The sequence below is a fragment of the Thamnophis sirtalis genome, unplaced genomic scaffold, assembly GCF_051295495.1.
Source record: "Thamnophis sirtalis isolate CommonGarterSnake01/CBP01778 unplaced genomic scaffold, rThaSir2_p1.2 scaffold_15, whole genome shotgun sequence".
NCBI lineage: Eukaryota > Metazoa > Chordata > Lepidosauria > Squamata > Natricidae > Thamnophis > Thamnophis sirtalis.
Genome location: NW_028261395.1, coordinates 36,274,733 through 36,292,837, shown reverse-complemented (window position 1 = coordinate 36,292,837; position 18,105 = coordinate 36,274,733). Strand labels below are relative to the sequence as shown.

Sequence of the window (18,105 nt, the reverse complement as noted above, 5' to 3'; positions counted from 1 at the left end):
CAAACCTATTGGATCAGGAGTTGTGCAAATAGTACACAACAGATAACTTTAATAAATTCTTAATTTATGAGGTTATTCTTTAGTGGATGCACACCATTTCTTTAAAAAAAAAACACCACCCTGTAATAATATAGAGCTTAAATTGCATTAAATTAAAGGATAAAATATTGTTCAGAGCAAAGTGCACTTGGCTTAAATGGAGAAAGAGTGATAAGCTTTATGTGGTTCTTTCTCCTTTTCAGTTCAGGACTTTTGACCCTTGCAAACAGCTGTGGTGCAGCCATCCAGACAATCCATATTTCTGTAAAACAAAGAAAGGGCCACCTTTGGATGGAACCGAGTGCGCTTCAGGCCAGGTATGTCTGCTGTTGAGTGGGATATAGGGGTGATATATACTTACCTTCCCTACCAGTTCGCAAATGTGAGCATGCACACTCAGTTTGCTTGCACGCACCACCTCTGTGCATGCGCACAGCCTTCCGCGCATACACTTTTGGCGAAAAAAGGGCCTAAATGGGATGCCACAGAGCTGGGCGGGGTCCCCAGTGATTTCCGCTACCAGTTTGGGCGAACCGGTCTGAACTGGTAGAATACCACCTCTCGTGGGATGTCAGTCTCATTTTAGTAGGAGCCGAACAGTTTTGCATCCATATAGGGACAGACAGATGGACATACTGTATGTCTTATGAGACAAAATAGACATTTTTTAATCCTTTATCTCATATGCCTATTTTTTTTTCTTTTCAAATTGACAATATAAGTAGATCTCATTTAGCAACAGTTGGGGCTGGCAACCCAATTGCCAAGTGTCACATCAAAAGGACGAAAAAGAGAGGGAGGAAGGAAATAAATTGATCAACTAATTAAATAGCAATGTTATTACTGTGATGAATTGATTAATAATTAATTGTTTTTGGTTGTAACCAATTAAGTTGATTAGCTGTTAAATTTGTTTGCCTATTGTGATTCATATACCCATAGCTCAAGGTCCAGGTTTAAAATGAATGTTAGAAAGTGTGAGCAACCTCCACTCCCACTTAGATTTAAAAAAAAAAATTTGGGGGTGGGGTGGGGGAGAAATGCTGGAGTTGCAGCTAAAGTTGTGGGATTCCCTAGAACTTCCTCGTGAAGTCAAAGGAGTAACTTCCTTACTTTTTTCATAGCCTTTCCCAAGCTTGGTATTTCTCACAGATGCGGATTTAACTTATGCCTTTCCTATTCTGGCACTTTGTGCAATTTGAGTGGCTGCAAACAATTAGGCCTTAATTTAATTTTGGAGTGCCTGAGTCAGTTGGAGGGGGCATGCATAGCAATATCAATAGCATTTAGACTTACTTGCTCCACAGTTCTTCACAGCCCTGTCTAAGCCTCTTTACAGAATCAGCATATTTGCCCCTACAATCTGGCTCCTCATTTTACAGACCTCGGAAAGATGGAAGGCTGAGTCAACCTTGAGGCGGTCAGGATTAAATTGCTGGCTGTGGGCCGAGCATTCTAACCCCAGCGCCATCACGGTTCATAAATAAACAATGATTGAATTCTCATGTTCAACCATTTTTGCACATTTTCCTAGCACTTTGCACATTTTATTTTGCACTGATGGGTTTTCCTTGATATCCCCTGAAACACTAAACTGCTTCCAGTGATACTTCCTGGTTAGTAGAAAAAAGATGATTGTTGCTTTTTTAACATATCGCTGTTTGCTGTTTGTACTTTGTGTTCACTACGTTCGTGGAAGATAAACGTGAAGGTTTAATGCAGGGGTCTCCAAAGGTGGTAACTTTAAGACTTGTGGACTTCCATTCAGGACCCCTACATTAAACAATGTAGGAGGAATTCTGAGAATGGAAGTCCACAAGTCTCAACATTGCCAAGTTTGAAGTCTCCTGGTTTAATGCCTTCATATGAAGGCTTTTCCAGTGGGAAAACTTTTGGAAACTGGAAAATACAGATGTAGGGAGAGGTGGGGGGGATAAGTACGGATAGGTGTCAGCATGTTGTCGGATTGTGCCAAGATTCAGAGTTGGTGCTATAGAAGCGATGAGGTTTTTTTTCATGACTATCCTGTGCCACCCAGGCCCCCCCTGAGACCTTTCTTTATTGCTCCACAGTCATCCCTGTCTGCCTGACCAATGAAAGTGGGAGGAACAGATTCCGAACCCTATTGTAAAGCTGGGTGCTTCTGTGGCGGTAGAACTGCTCTCCTCACTAACACTGGACAGATATGAAGAGGCAGGTGTTCAGGTAACCCTTATTTCTTCTCCTGTTCCAGTGGTGTTTCAAGGGTCACTGCATCTGGAAGACTTCAGAACAACCTTACAGCCAGGATGGCGGCTGGAGTTCCTGGTCCAAATTTGGTTCCTGCTCCAGGACTTGTGGGGGTGGGGTGCGTTTCCGCAGCAGGAACTGCAGCAGACCACCGTAAGTCTGGTTTTCTGTGGGATAAACGGTGTCAAGAGCACCTAACCTATTCAGCAGAGTAACTATATAGTTCCCTGAACTTATTTGGGTGTGGATGTGTCTTTGAGTCAATGTGGACTACTGACAACTTCCTGGATAAGTCTCTGTAATTTTCTGGGCAAGATTTTGGAAGTAGGTTGCCATTGCCTGTTTTCTAGGGGCTCAGAGAAAGTGACTGGCCTAAGGTCAGCCATATGGCTTTGTGCCTAATATGGGACTAGAACTTATGGTCTCCCAGTGTCCAACCTTAACAACTACACCAAACTGGCTTTCTTTCCAATATCTGCCTTATCTGTGATTGGGCATCGGTGATCATGTTGGCGTTCCTATTTTTATCAAAAGCTGCATAAAAAAGTGCTGTTGAGTTTTGTCCAAACCAGTCCCTTAGATTTTGAAGCCATGATGTTCTTGTTATGCCTGGACCTCATTTGCCTTCAATCTTTCCCTGGAGGATTAAGTGAAGGATGCCATATTTTTACGAATGTCGCATCACATGTCCGAAATATTCTAACTTTCACTTTTTACTGGTTTCGATGATTTTCCTTGGCTTTCCCAGGTGGTTTATCGCATCCTGATTTCTGATTTTAATATAACCAACAATAAAGAAAATATTTTATGCTAAAAAAATCATAGAGCAATTAATAAATGCCACAATATGAGAATATTCTCTCTTCCCCATATGGCAGAGGTGAAATCCAGCAGGTTCTGACAGAGTAGTTCAGAGAACTGGCAAATTCCACCTCTGGCTGGATCCAGAGTAGGGTGGGAATGAAGATTGTGCAGTATCCTTCCCCTAGAGTGGGGAGGGAATGGAAATTTTACAGTACCCTTCCCCTGCAAGCACACCAATCCACACCCACTAAGCCATGCCCACCAAGCCACACCACGCCGACCAAGTCTCGCCCACAGAACCGATAGTAAAAAATTTGCATTTCACCACTACCTTATGGCCTTTTGGTATATGACTGTCTACAATGTCAATTCTAACAAAATTAGATCTGTAAATATTGTGCATTTTTATGGGAGCACATAAATAAACGATGATGTACAGCTAATATAAAGCTAGAGCTGGAGAGTAGCTAAGCCAGTCGTAATTATCAGCAAAGATCTTTCTCAAAGTTAATTCCTTCATTCCCATTCCTTTTGGACATCATATTACAATAGTTCTGCTCTTACCTTCAGAGCAATGTTCAAAGAACAACAGATTTTCATTACTGTATTTTTGGGAGATTTTGAAGAGGCAAATTTAAAAAAAAGTTTTTGCACTCTGCAGACCTCCCAAAAATGGCCTGTTTTTCCTGAAAATGCCCCCCCCCCTTTAAAGGGCATGCATAGCCTTTAGGAGGCTTATAGAGTGCTCCTGGGGGTTGGAAAGGGTTAGGGTTAGGCCATTTTGGTGAAGGGGTTGGGGTTTGGGGAGGCAAAAAAATGCTGTGTTCAGTGTATAAGATGCAACCAGATTTTCAGCCCTTTTTTTGAGGGAAAAAGGTGCGTCTTATACTCCAAAAAATACAGTAGTTATTTCCACAACAGGAGGTTCTATTCTATTCCTCAGTGATAGGTGTATCCATCAGGAAATTTGGAATAAATGTTCATTAATATGCTATATTCTGATTATGATAAACCTGTTCTATTTGTCCTCTTTATCCATCAGGAAATTTGGAGATAATATGAGGATGATTCATTGTAATCTGAGAACTACTTAGAGTCTATTGCTAATAATAAATATGTTTTATTTGTAAATGTTTCTACTTTTTTAAATAGTGCATTTACATGCATAGTATGGCTGCTTTGAGATTTTTTTAAAAAATAACAATGTAGAATACAGATGTCAAACTTGCCGCATCACGTTGCTTTTGTGTGATGTTTCATGACATTTTCCCCATTCGTAGAGCTGAGGTGGGTGTGGCCTGCGTGTGAAGCATCTGCCAGTTTGACACCCCTGATGTAGAATATAATTTTTACTCATTTATCTAAACCAACAAAAGAAAAGTTTAACATGAATGAAACAGAATGCCCTTCCCACTTGCCTCGGGCTGCAGAATTTGAGTGCTCTGGCTCTGAATTGGCTCTTTGTTTGTTTTCCAGCCCAGCTTATGGTGGCCGCCAGTGTCCGGGTTCTATGTATGAATATCAGGTTTGCAACGCCGAAGAGTGCCAAGGTCCCTATGAGGATTTTCGTGCTCAGCAGTGTTCCAAGCGGAACTCTTACTACACCCATGAAAACTCTAAACACACCTGGCTCCCCTATGAGCATCCTGAGGGTAAATTTATTTATTTATTTTCTTATAACTGCTCATCTCAACCAGTGACTCTGAGTGGCATGCATTATGAAACATAAAAACAATTAGAACAATACAAATAAATATATGCAGCAAAACTCTCACTGTGGATATAAAAACAATTACAAATATAAAAATGAATTAAAATGACAATACTTTTAAATACAAATGGGGGGGGGAACCATAGGTTCAGAGCAGAGAGAGTGCCTTCTTGGTCACTGCACCAACCACCTCGAGATTTAACAGATTAATAGAGTTGAAAGGGACCTTGTAGGTCTTCTAGTCCAACCCCTTGCCCAAGCAGGAGACCCTACACCATTTTTGACAAATGGCAGTCCAATCCTCAAGGACCATGCCAACCGACAGAGCCAGCTTTTAAAGGTAGGGAGAGTCCTCACCTCTGGCAGCAAGATGTTTCAAAGGGCAGAGAAATATTTCTTCAATAGAAGAGAATATTTGGAGCTTAGAGTTGAATTGTGAAGTCTTTGATGCTCTCTGAGATTGGTGGTTTTCTTGCAGATGTTTCATTACCAAGCTAAGGAACATCATCAGGGCAGGGGTGATGCAATGCTTATTTCCCTATGGCCTTGACTGTTACTTCCCTTTGAACAATAGAAACATGCTTTTAACTCTATTTTTACAATAAAAAGTGCTATTCAAGCATGAGTAAATTTGAAATCACTTGTTCTTTAAAACCGGAGAAACTCATTCATTGTTCTTGTTAAATAGCTGTTACTGCAGTGGTTGTAAAAGGTATTACCCTGTTTCCCTGAAAATAGGACCTCCCCGGATAATAAGCCCAATCGGGCTTTTGAGCACATGCACTAAAATAAGCCTTCCCTGAAAATAAGTCCTCCCCAAAAATATTTAAACGCATGCACAGCTGGTCCCCGCCATTTCGTCTGGTAGCTTGCTGTGCAAACAACAGGAGGTGAGGAGGCGAGGCTGGAGGGGGGGAAGGGAGGGGGGAACATGCCCCATGCACCCCACATGTCATTACCTAATGGCTGCTCCCACAATTCTAGCCACCGTGCCCCTTCTGTCACAGTAATGGTCGTTGCAAAAAGAGCAGCAGGCCCAGTGATGGACCTTGCACTCCATTCTTTATCTACCACTGTTTACTCCTGCAGCTGAGTAGTGCTTTGATGTCACCTCTGTAATGAGAAAGACGAGACAGTCGACCACTTGATCAGTGGGTGCAGCAAAATTTCACAGACTGACTACCTACAACGCCATGACTGCGTTGCTAAGATCATTCACTGGAAATTGTCCCATAAGTTTGGATTTGAGTACAGCAAAAACCACTGGGACCATCAGGTTAAGAAGGTTTTAGAGAATGAGAAAGTCAAGATCTTGTGGGATCTCAGAATCCAGAGTGACAGGCACTTGGCCCACAACACACCTGACATAACAATAGTTGAAAAGAAAAAAGTATGGTTCATTGACATTGCAATACCTGGAGATGCACGAATCGAAGATAAATAGCAAGAAAAAATCACAAAGTACCAGGACTTGCAAATTGAAATTGAGCGACTGTGGAAAAAGAAATTGTGTGTTGTCCCGATTGTAATTGGAGCCCTTGGAGCAATACCTAAAGGGCTACCTCGCTATTCGGAAATTTTAAATTTATCAGACTTGAACATCCGGATTCTACAAAAAAAAACACCCTACTTGGAACAGCTTATATCCTCCGACGTTACCTTAACAGTTCCTAGGTCCTTGGTTATAATAATAAACTGTTGATCACATCCTCAGCTGCTGTAAAAAAATCACGCAGACTGATTATAAATTGCGGCACAATTCAGTAGCACAAATGATCCATTGGAATTTGTGCAAAAATTATAATATTAAAACAGCAACAAACTGGTGGGAACATCAGCCTGAAGTCACCGAAAATCAGATGGTCAAGATCTTGTGGGATTTCCGTATACAAACGGACAAAATACTGGCGCATAATACACCAGACATCACACTGGTTGAGAAAAATAAGGTCACAATCGTAGACATCGCAATACCAGGTGATAGCAGGGTCGCCGAGAAGGAACATGAAAAAATCGCAAAATACCAGGACTTAAAAATCAAAATTCAGTGACTATGGCACAAACCAGCAGTGGTAATTCCAGTGGTAATTGGCACACTGGGTGCTATTCCAAAAGCACTGGAATTACATTTAAAACAGTTAAAAATTGACAAAATCACCATCAGTCAAATGCAAAAAGCCGCACTGCTTGGATCTGCACGCATATTACGAAAATACGTTATGACGTCCTAGGCCCCTGGGTGGGGCCCGACTAGTAACCAATGCCAAATCCGGCGAAACAACTGGCCGCTGTGACACAATTGAATAATAATAATATAAGGAAAAACAGCTAGATGACAGATTAAATAGATGGAAAACCAAAGTTTTTCATGGACAGCACTTGAAAAACATTGAAGGAAAATGTGATGACAACTTGACATGGACATAGTTTAAGATGGGAACTATCAAGAAGGAAACAGCTTGTGTTTGACCTTGGACCTGGGTGGGCGTGGCTAGCTCGACATCACTTGTGTTGGGGGGGCGCCTGTGGTGGCCCGAGTGCTCTGCCAGCGAAAACGGACTGCCAAGCTCCATTTTCGACTGTGTCGGCCTCCTGCAAACTCTGCCAGTGAAAATGGAGCTCAGGAGGGCCACACACAGCACTCCCAAGTTCTGTTTTTGCTGGCAGAAGCATTGCAGGCCAGACTTTCACTGTTTCCAGGGTAGCCCAGTGGGCCAGATCTAAGCACCCTGCAGGCCGGATGCGGCCCCCAGCCCTTGAGTTTGACACCCCTGCCTTAGGATCATTGTTCTCTTTGCAAAGAAGGGAGGATTGATAGGAGGAAGAAACCATCAAAATTGATTTCCTTGATTCCCAGGAAGTTGAATGTTAAATACTGAGTTCCACTTTGCATCTGAATTGCCGGAACATAGAACCAATCTTTTCCATGTATTTCATTTTTTTTCTGCAGATGCCCAGAAATGTGAACTGATTTGCCAATCTGAGGAAACTGGGGATGTGGTATTTATGAATCATGTTGTTCACGATGGTACCAGGTGCACCTACAGAGACCCATACAGTGTCTGTGTAAGGGGTGAATGTGTGGTATGTAACTTGCAGGTCCTTTCAAGTTTTAGAAACTTTTCTGAAGGACTTATAATAGATATATAACAGACATTCTCTGATTGCAAATGCCAGCAGTAGCCATGGTAACTGGGAAATTCTTAAAGTTATACAGGTAATTCTTGACTTAGAATATCCACAATATGTTTTAAGTTCGAGTAGAAAATGCAAGGCATCAGAATAAACCATAGGAGGAATATCTGAAAGAAATACATTGACAAATATATAGATTTTGGTTTTAATTTTAAGATATGTTTTAATGGCTTGTGAGGCTCCTTTAAAATATAAACATAAGTAGGCTTTGTTGGTTAAACCTGATCATCTGATGGTTACCCACAAAGTAAATCAATGCTGGCTGGGGAATTCTGGGAGATGAAGTCCACACAGCTTAAACACTGAAGTATATCATCCTGTCATTAAGAGAGAAATAGTTAATGGTACTCTGCAAGGCCTATTCTGAGTTCATTCAGAGTATTTCCATTTTGAATTTGCATCCTTAACCCCGTTTCTTAATTCTGTGTTTTTCTTCTTCGAATGGCAGCATGTTGGATGCGACAGAGAAATTGGCTCTCTGAAGGAGGATGACAAGTGTGGTGTTTGCGGGGGTGACAATTCCCATTGTAGAACAGTGAAGGCGACTTTGGTCAAAACCCCTAAGCAGTCAGGTGAGAATGGAAGAACAAATGCTACTTGAAAAGGTAATGATAGAGGTTTTAGTATCACCATTAAAGGTAAACACAGTCTTCTATTCTTCAGCATATGTTTATAGTCTTGGCATATCACAGCAGTTCTTTAACATCAATAATAGGCTTCAGCCCTTTTTAAATTATTTGAGGTCTTGATAGTTATGAAAGATAATATAATCAACTCTTGGAGACTATAGGGCAGGGGTGTCAAACTCAAAGCCTTAAACTTAAATCTGGTTCGCAGGGCTGGCCTAGAAATAGCAAAGGACTGGCCCGCAGTGCCTCTGGCAGCCAAAACAGGGTGCGTGGGGGGGGGGGGGGGTTGCAGCACTCTGCCTGCCAAAATGCAGACAGGGGCACATGAGCCGAGGTGGCGCAGTGGTTAAATGCAGCACTGCAGGCTACTTCAGCTGACTGCAGTTCTGCAGTTCGGCTGTTCAAATCTCACCGGCTCAGGGTTGACTCAGCCTTCCATCCTTCCGAGGTGGGTAAAATGAGGACCCGGTTTGTTGTTGGGGGTAATATGCTGACTCTGTAAACCGCTTAGAGAGGGCTGAAAGCCCTATGAAGCGGTATATAAATCTAACTGCTATTGCTATTGCTATGTGAGGCCCCCCTGCATCCCATTTGGGGTCTGGACGGCCTCCTGCAACAGTGCCGGCCAAAACAGGGCATGGGGGGGTGCACAAAATGGGGACATGGGGGGGGTGTTCCAAGTTTTGGCTGGCAGGGTACTACAGGAGGCATCTGTCTCCCTCCTCTTCCTCCCATGGTCAGCCTGCGGAGGAGAACTACAATGCTGATCCAGCCTCAAAGAATCCAGTTTGACACCCCTGCTATAGGAAAGCCAGGGGTGTAATCCTACTGGTTTAACATGCGGTTTGCTTCGGGCACGGACCTGACACGCCTGATGTGCACTGCGTAGGCATGCACAGTTTACAAAGAAATCCCCTTCCGCAGGAGGGAAACAGCTGAGGCGTGGCAATCCACTCTGCCACGCCTATCAGTTGGGCTTCAGAAAAGAGAATATAGGTGAGTATAGCACATGGGCGGGCAGGCCCAGGTGAAAGTCGGAGCGAACCGGTTCACTCCCCGTGATAGTTGGAGCTACCGGTTTTCCTGAACTGGCCCGAACCAGTAGAATCCCATCCCTGGAAAGCCTATGGGCAATTGGCAATAATTAAAAAATGGTTGACACTTATGATTTATGGATTTTTTCCCACCTAACTACCATGTTTTCCCCAAAATAAGACAGTGTCTTCTTTTCTTTTGACCCCTGAAATATGCGCTTGGCCTTATTTTTGGGGAGGTCTTCTTATTTTTGTGGTGCAGGAGGCTGCGAGCGTGGTCACCTCATGGCTGCTGCTGCAATATTTTCAGGGAGGACTTATTTTAGCACACGTGCTCAAAAGCCCGATTGGGCTTATTATCTGGGGAGGTCTTATTTTTAGGGAAACAGGGTAATCCAGCTAACCACTCTGGCCATCCACACTATCATTTTTTTATTGTTTACAAATGCAACCCTGTTTATATGTTCTTGAGATCAGCCAAAGTTAACTACCGTATTTTTCAGAGCATAAGACGTATCTTTTTCCCTCAAAAAAGAGGATGAAAATCTGGGTGAGTCTTATACACTGAATACAGCATTTTTGGCCTCCAGAAACCCTGCCCCCTTCATCAAAATGGCTGTGCATAGATTGTAGGAGGCTTTCAGAGTGCTCCCAGGGGTTGGAGAAGGCAGAAATGAGCGAAAAATAGGCCATTTTTTGCTCAATTTTGCCCCTTCCCCAGCCCCCAGGAGCACTCTATAAGCCTCCTAAAGGCTATCCATGCCCTTTTTTGACAAAAAATGGACCATTTTTTGCTCGTTTTCTGCCTCCCCCCAGAACACTCTACAAGCCTCCTAAAGGTTATTCATGCCCTCTTTTTTGAAAAAAAAAACACCACCTGTTTTCATGAAAAACGGGCCATTTTGGGGAGGTTTGCAGAGTGCAAAAACTTTTTTTAATTTGCCTCTTCAAAATCTTGCTGTGTCTTATACTCTGGTGCGTCTTATATTCTGAAAAATACAGTAGATCCTGCCAGTTGCTCTACTTGAATAACGCTTTCTTAGCTGTGACAACAAACTGCTTTTCAGAGCCCTTGGCATGATCCAGGTGATATTTAAGGAAATTTGAAGTACCTAGAGAAAGTGTCAGGCTTTTGGAAAAAAAGACAACTGGAAAAGTTCAGTAGCAGACATAGATGGTACTTATAGGTAGTCTGAAATGGTAACCTCTGAGTGGAGGTCTGAACTGAGTTATTACAAGTGAACTCAATTGTAAGTAAAAGTTTAGCCAATTGTTTTGCTGATAATTTCTAGAGATATAGCTCTAAGGTAGCATTTGTCCTATTTCTCTAGCAGAATATGGATGATGGGCAGAGAACAAATGGAACTTTACATCCACTAGTTAAAGTGGAACTTTCCAATAAAATGCTATGATTCTAGGATTTGTGTAAAAAAATGAAATCAATGAGCAAAGATGCAGTTTCTTATAAATTGTTGAATGAAAAGTAAACTGTTTCATTGACAGGTGGAGGGACATAACCGGGAATGAAATAGGCCATCATGAGAATAGCATCTAGACTTTTATTTGTGATAGTTCCCAGGGAACTTTACTCAATGACTTTATGGACCTGGGATGCATCACTCCAAGTGAGATTAGAATAAATATACCGTATTTTTCTGACTATACTATGCACTGGATCATAAGACACACCTAGGTTTAGAGAAGGAAAATAAGAAAAAAAAGTTGTTGGCCTCCACATGTCCCATTTTTGGCCTCCCCAACACCAGGGAGGGAAAAAAGGGATCCGCGGAGGCCTCTAGAGGCCCGTTTTTGGCCTGCAGAGTGTTTCTGGACGCCATGGAGGGCAAAAACAGGACACACAGAGGGTTTGGGAGGCAAAAAAACAGCCCTGCATTTGCTCTACAAGACGTACAGACATTTCCAACCCCTTTTTTGCGGGGGAGGGAGGAAGTGTGTCTTATAGTCCAAAAAATATGGTAGGTCTTGATGTTTGCTATAATGTGAGGCTACTAGAAGATGGCCCCTTTTAAATACCCCAAAACACCCAGCAGTTAATCACAGCTGCAGCTTTATTTACCTCAAAAAAGGAGGGAAATACACTATATTGCCAAAAGTATTCATTCACCTGCCTTTACTCGCATATGAACTTACTGTAAGTGACCTCCCATTCCTAATTCATAGGGTTCAATATGATATCGGTCCACCCTTTGCAGCTATAACAGCTTCAACTCTTCTGGGAAGGCTGTCCACAAGGTTTAGGAGTGTGTTTATGGGAATTTTGGGGCATTCTTCCAGAAGCGCATTTGTGAGGTCACACACTGATGTTGGACGAGAGGTCCTGGCTCTCAGTCTCCGCTCTAATTCATCCCAAAGGTGGTCTATCGGGTTGCAGGCCAGCCAAGTTCATCCACACCACACCCTGTCATCCATGTCTTTATGGACTTTGCTTTGTGCACTGGTGCACAGTCATGTTGGAAGAGGAAGGGGCCAGCTCCAAACTGTTACCACAAAGTTGGGAGCATGGAGTTGTCCACAATGTCTTGGTATGCTGAAGCATTCAGAGTTCCTTTCACTGGAACTCAGGGGCCAAGCCCAGCTCCTGAAAACCAACCCCACATCATAATCCCCCCTCCACCAAACTTTACACTTGGCACCATGCAGTCAGACAGGTACCGCCAAACCCAGACTCGTCCATCAGATTGCCAGATGGAGAAGCGCGATTTGTCACTCCAGAGAATGCGTCTCCACTGCTCTAGAGTCCAGTGGCGGCATGCTTTACTCCACTGCATCCGACGCTTTGCATTGCACTTGGTGATGTATGGGTTGGATGCAGCTGCTCGGCCATGGAAACCCATTCCATGAAGCTCTCTGCGCACTGTTCTTGAGCTAATCTGAAGGCCACATGACGTTTGGAGGTCTGTAGCGATTGACTCTGTGAAAGTTGGCGACCTCTTTGCACTATGCGCCTCAGCATCCCCGCTCCGTCAGTTTACGTGACCTACCACTTCGTGACTGAGTTGCTGACATTCCCACACACTTCCACATTCTTATAATATAGCTGACAGTTGACTGTGAAATATATAGGACCGAGGAAATTTCACGACTGGATTTGTTGCACAGGTGGCATCCTATCATAGTTCCACACTGGAATTCACTGAGCTCCTGAGAGGGACCCATTCTTTCACAAATGTTTGTAAAAAACAGTCTGCATGCCTAGGTACTTGATTTTATACACCTGTGGCCATGGAAGTGATTGGAACACCTGTTTCTGATTATTTGGATGGGTGAGCGAATACTTTTGGCAATATAGTGTATAACTAGTTGTTTTGGTGCAGTTCCTCCCCAAAAAGTGATCCACTGAACATGTTCTGAATGCCCACATATGAGCTCTGCTTTTGTTGAACATGGACTGAATCAGTTAAAGAATGAATTTCTCTTCCTTTCCTCAAAGTCCCCACCATGAGGGAACGGGGCCTACTTTGCTGGCTACAGACTGGAGGCTGGTGGAGGATTTTAAATTCAGAAGCATCAGTCTTTTGTTAAAATGAAAAAAAAAAAAGAACTAACCAGGCTTGTGTGAGCCTGTGAGAAGTTTATAAATGCCCCACATTCTTGTGGTTAGTTCAGACCACTCCAGGATATTCTGTGCCTTTCATGAATCAGTAGTGATGCCAACATGCCTCCTTCATGCCAAAATTTCATTAATAATATTAAAATGTACATTCATGGGAAATACTACTCATCACTCTCTTAAAGATTAAGGGGCTGCCTGACAATTGTGTAGTGGGGTACTACTATATTTTCAAACTTAATTCCCATGTTGGTAATTAAAGGCTGCTAAATATTCATGATTCTTAACTCCTGATTCCGGAAGTGGCTTATTTCTAGAATTTGCTCAAACGTGACCGAAGAATAAAGGCATATGATATGCAGAAATCAAAGCCTTAAATTATTATTATTTTTTTCCTTTAAACTGTTTATAATCAATACATACTTGGTCATTTTCTTTATGGTCATGAAAGACACCATATCTGGGTTAACATAGCATTTAACAGGGAAACATTCTTTGCAGCCTAGAAACTGCTGTCTCAGCAACTTCATTTTTTAAAAAAATATTTAGCACTCATTTTAAATATGGCTTATTTCTTTTGTAATTGTCAGGGGGTGCTCTGAAAATGTTTGAGATTCCAGTAGGTGCCAGGCATGTCCAAATTGAGGAGATGGAGCCTGTATCCCATACAATTGGTAAGAACAGATTGCCTAGAAAACAGTTGTGTATTGTACTGTGGATTCAGAGGGATGTTTAACAAATGCTCATCAAAAAATAGAAGGGTTGAATCTAGTCAAACTTAAAGTTCAATAAACAGATTTTTAATTGACAGAGTGAACTCATCGATGTTGATTTTTGGCTGAGAACAAGATTTTTCACTGCACTGTATCCCCTTCTTCCTATAGTACATTGGTTCTCATAGTTAGTAAAGGACAGGTGCATAAATCACATTGTTTTATAGATGAAAAAAAATACTGAAATGGCTGCAGATTTAAATCAATAATCAAAATAACATTTAACAGGGAAACATGTTTCTTTATGACTTCAAAGCTTTCTATACTTAAACAATGCCTGTATCATTTTCCTCTTCCTTTTGAAGGATATTGATGAGAGTCATAATTCAAATAATGTCAGGTGCAAGAAATGAGGACCCAGGGCAGAGTTCAAAAGTACTACCAGTTAATTTCATGCTACCTATATACAAGAATCTGAGCTACCCATTGTCAAGGCAAATTGGTGCTAGGCAAGTTCCATGGGGGATGGACTTAGCTCTCTTGTGGGAGCCTAATGACTCCAAACTGATGATCCATTTGACGCTGCCTTCAGACCCAGTCTGATCATCTGTTACAAATAATTTATTTTCCTTTTCTAGCTGTTAAGAACCAAGCCTCTGGTGACTTCATTATCAATCCCAGCATCAAAGTTGTCAAGAACCATACCTTTCTAAAGGTGGGTTTGGAATGGGAGTACACCACTGAGAATGGCAAGGAAAGCTTGAGGACTAGTGGCCCCCTTCATGAAGCTATCAATGTTCTGGTAAGTCCTGAGGGCATCTTAGGCTCCCACACATCTATCCAAGAAAAGCACAAGTATTGCTTTCTTCTTTGGAACCAGGGATGGGAGAACTGCAGCCTACACGTCATCAGCATCATTTTCTGGGATCTTTCCCAGCTTCCCCATAGGATGTGGGAATGAAAGTTTGGATTCCAGTTCTTTTCTTGTTTTAGAGGTAGTGTTGTGGCCTGCCAGTGGCCAGCAGAGCTGGCAGCAGATTTGGACAGCGAGGAGGTTGGGAAAGAACATGGGCCAGTCCTGGAGTCTGGGGAAGGCTCTGATGAGGGCTCTGTGTCGGAGGCAGAGAGGGGGCCAGGGCCGTCTGACAGTTATCAGCTGTCTTTGGAGGCAGACATCAGGGAGGCAGACGAATAGCTGGAGTCTGTTCCCAGTGTGTGCATACCCAGAGTTGCCAGACAAAGGGAACAGCTAAGGAACAAGGGTCGACTTGGGAGTAAGGTCATAGGTGGACGGTGAATGGCCCCTCCCATAGGGAATAAAAGAGGAGCTAAAGGGGAGTGGTGTTTGCAAAAGGCAATTAGTTCATTCCTGCATTCTTGCCAAGTATTGTGGCATCTGAAAGAGATCCGCCTGGCCACTCTCCAAGCCTGATAAAGGTCTGATAAATTGTGAACTATTTTGAGAGACTGTCAGCCAGAACTTTGCTAGAGAGGAATTCACTGTAAATTAAATGAAAGGTTTATCAGGACGAGGACTCGGCTTCATGCTGCTGGGTAAGCTAGGTCAGAACAGTAGGGGTAGGTCCTTGTTGCTGTTTTGAGCAAGTGGAAGAGAACTACTTCCCTCTTCTGTTTGATGTCCTGTCCCATCTACAGGTAGTCCTCAACTTATGAACCGCCATTGGTACAAGAATTTCCACTGCTAAGCAAGGCAGTTGTTACGTTGAGTTGTGCCTAATTTTCCACCTTTTTTTTTTCTTCTGTGATTCAGTTGTTAAGTGAATCACGAGGTTTTTAAGCAAACTCCACTTTTCCCATTTGCTTGTCAGAAGCCAGCTGGGAAGATCCCAAATGGGACACTGCAACTGTCATAAATGCATGCCAGTTACCAAGTGCTGAAATTTTGATCACATGACTGTATTGATGCTATGATGGATATAAGTATGGATATAAGTATGAGGGTCAGTCATAAGTCATTTTTTCAAAAACACTGTTCTAACTTCAAAGGTCATTAAATGAATGGTTGCAAGTCAAGGACCACTTTATATTAAAGAAGAAAAGACTATATTATTTTTTCTTTTCCGTAGAGGGAGCATGAAAGTCTCCATACAATAGCCCCCTCCCCTCCCCAGCTAATGATGACATAAAAACCTGCAATAATTTAAAAAAATGAATTTATAATGGATTTTAAAAGATGTCACCCTCATTAGGGAGTGCACTTCTCAAGACACCTATATCAGGGATCAGCAACCTGCAGTTCTGGAGCCGCATATGGCTCTTTCATACCTCTGCTGTGGCTCCCAGTTGCTCAAAATATGCATCACAACCACTCATGTGCGACACCCGCTGGCTTGTGATTTATTGAGGTTTTCAACCCTCGGTAAGCCAACCATAGATAAATCCAAGAAAAAAAAAGTTTCAGAAGAAATCAGAATGTTTAATTCAACTAAATATGCTAGTTTTGTGGCCGCTCAGGAAATAGTCAGGCATACGAAGGGTTTTATGGCTCCCGGTGCTTTCTTTTCTGTGGGAAACAGGTCCAAGTGGCTCTTTGAGTGTTTAAGATTGCCGACCCTGGCCTATGCAAATCACATTAAACAGTCCTGAAGTTGATAGAAGTTGTGTGTACTATAAGTTGTGTTTTGACAATAAACTTCTGGAGCCTATCTCTGTTGATTTTGTATGTGCGTTTCTGAGTGTTTGTACACTTGCACCTGTGCACCTTCGAGTCAGTTTTTGACTCCTGGTGACTGCTTGCACTAATCTGTGCAAGTTTTCTTGGCAAGCTTTTTCCGAAGTGGTTTGCCATTGCCTTTTTCCCACAGCTGGGACAGAGGGACTGGCCTAAGATGAACCACTTTGCTTTGGTTTAAGCTGGGACTAGAAGTCTCTTAGTTTCCGGCCTGTTGTCTTAACTACCAAATCAGACTGGCTCTCTACCTCTGTTGGACGTGCCATCTAGTTCAGAGTCCTTGTACGCAGTTGTCAGTTAAGCAAGTGTTGATGAAACAGTCCTCCAACAAGGCAGGAAGAACTTAGGAACATACAGGAAGCATTTTCTTTACTATCCCATTTCCTTTGATTCCAGGTCATCCCACAAGATGATAGTTCCCAAAGCAACTTGATGTATAAGTACATTATTCATGAAGATCTTCTTCCTGTCATCGGAAACAATAATGTCCTTCTTGAAGAAACGGATATCTATGAGTGGGCTCTTAAGGGCTGGTCTCCATGCTCAAAAGCTTGTGGCGGAGGTATTGTTCTCTGTATGCTTAAAACTACTTTCCATACGCAAGGATGTCCTGGAATGGCCCAGCTCAGATGGGTTTATATTTAAATATGTAAGGAAACTCCTTTCTAGAAAAGGTACTGGATGAGGAATAACGAAGGCTACAGGATCTAGAGTGTGAAACAAAAGTAATAGCACTTAGTCTTATATACTGCTTCACAGTGCTTTACAGCCCTCTCTAAGCGGTTCTCAGGCTCAGCATATTGCCCCCAACAATCTGGGTCCTCATTTTTACAACCTTGGAAGGAAAGAAGGCTGAGTCAACCTTGAGCCTGGAGTGATTTGATCTGCAAAATTGCAGGCAGCCGGCAGGCAACAGAAGCAGCCTGCAGTACTGCATTCTAACCACTGCGCCACTGTGGCTCAAACACTAAATGGAAGGAAAAAGTTTACAATTTTCTACATTTCATTCTTTAAAAAAAAAACACCCTTCTATTTTCTTTTAGAGGAGGGGTGTCAAATTTGAGTTCATTGAGGGCCACATCAGGGTTGCGTTTGACCTTGGGGGGGGGACCGGATGGGTGTGGCCAGCTTGAGGTCATTCATGTCGGGGGTATCCTTAGTGGCCCAAGCTCTTTGCCAGCAATAACAGACTCCTGAGCTCTGTTTCTGACTGCAAGGGTGTCCTGCAACCCTCTGCCAGCGAAAACAGAACTTGGGCGGGCTGCAAAAAAGTTAAGAGAGCAGAGAATTGGGAAAAGGAAGAAGGAAAAAGAAGTGTGAAATTAGGAGAAAGAAAAAACCAAAGTGTAAATTCGAACCTTTTTTTTAGTAGAACACAAATAGTAAAGTTAGAGCCTCAGCATTTTACTTTTACATATTTAGTAGATTCTAATAATGTCTATTACAACAAACTAATCATCAAATCCCAGAATCATTTTTTCTCTGACT

The 18,105-nt window shown here is 42.5% G+C and overlaps 1 protein-coding gene across 1 annotated transcript in view; it reads left to right on the top strand.

Moving 5' to 3' along the window:
• Positions 1 to 18,105, top strand: part of ADAMTS14 (ADAM metallopeptidase with thrombospondin type 1 motif 14) — an 84,829-nt gene that overhangs the window by 53,597 nt on the left and 13,127 nt on the right. The window contains exons 10-17 of the mRNA XM_087702638.1: positions 243 to 356; positions 2,273 to 2,421; positions 4,549 to 4,724; positions 7,734 to 7,867; positions 8,427 to 8,550; positions 13,803 to 13,886; positions 14,564 to 14,727; positions 17,014 to 17,179. Of these exons, the coding sequence (XP_087558764.1) occupies positions 243 to 356; positions 2,273 to 2,421; positions 4,549 to 4,724; positions 7,734 to 7,867; positions 8,427 to 8,550; positions 13,803 to 13,886; positions 14,564 to 14,727; positions 17,014 to 17,179 (1,111 nt within the window). The remainder of the gene's footprint in view (positions 1 to 242; positions 357 to 2,272; positions 2,422 to 4,548; positions 4,725 to 7,733; positions 7,868 to 8,426; positions 8,551 to 13,802; positions 13,887 to 14,563; positions 14,728 to 17,013; positions 17,180 to 18,105) is intronic.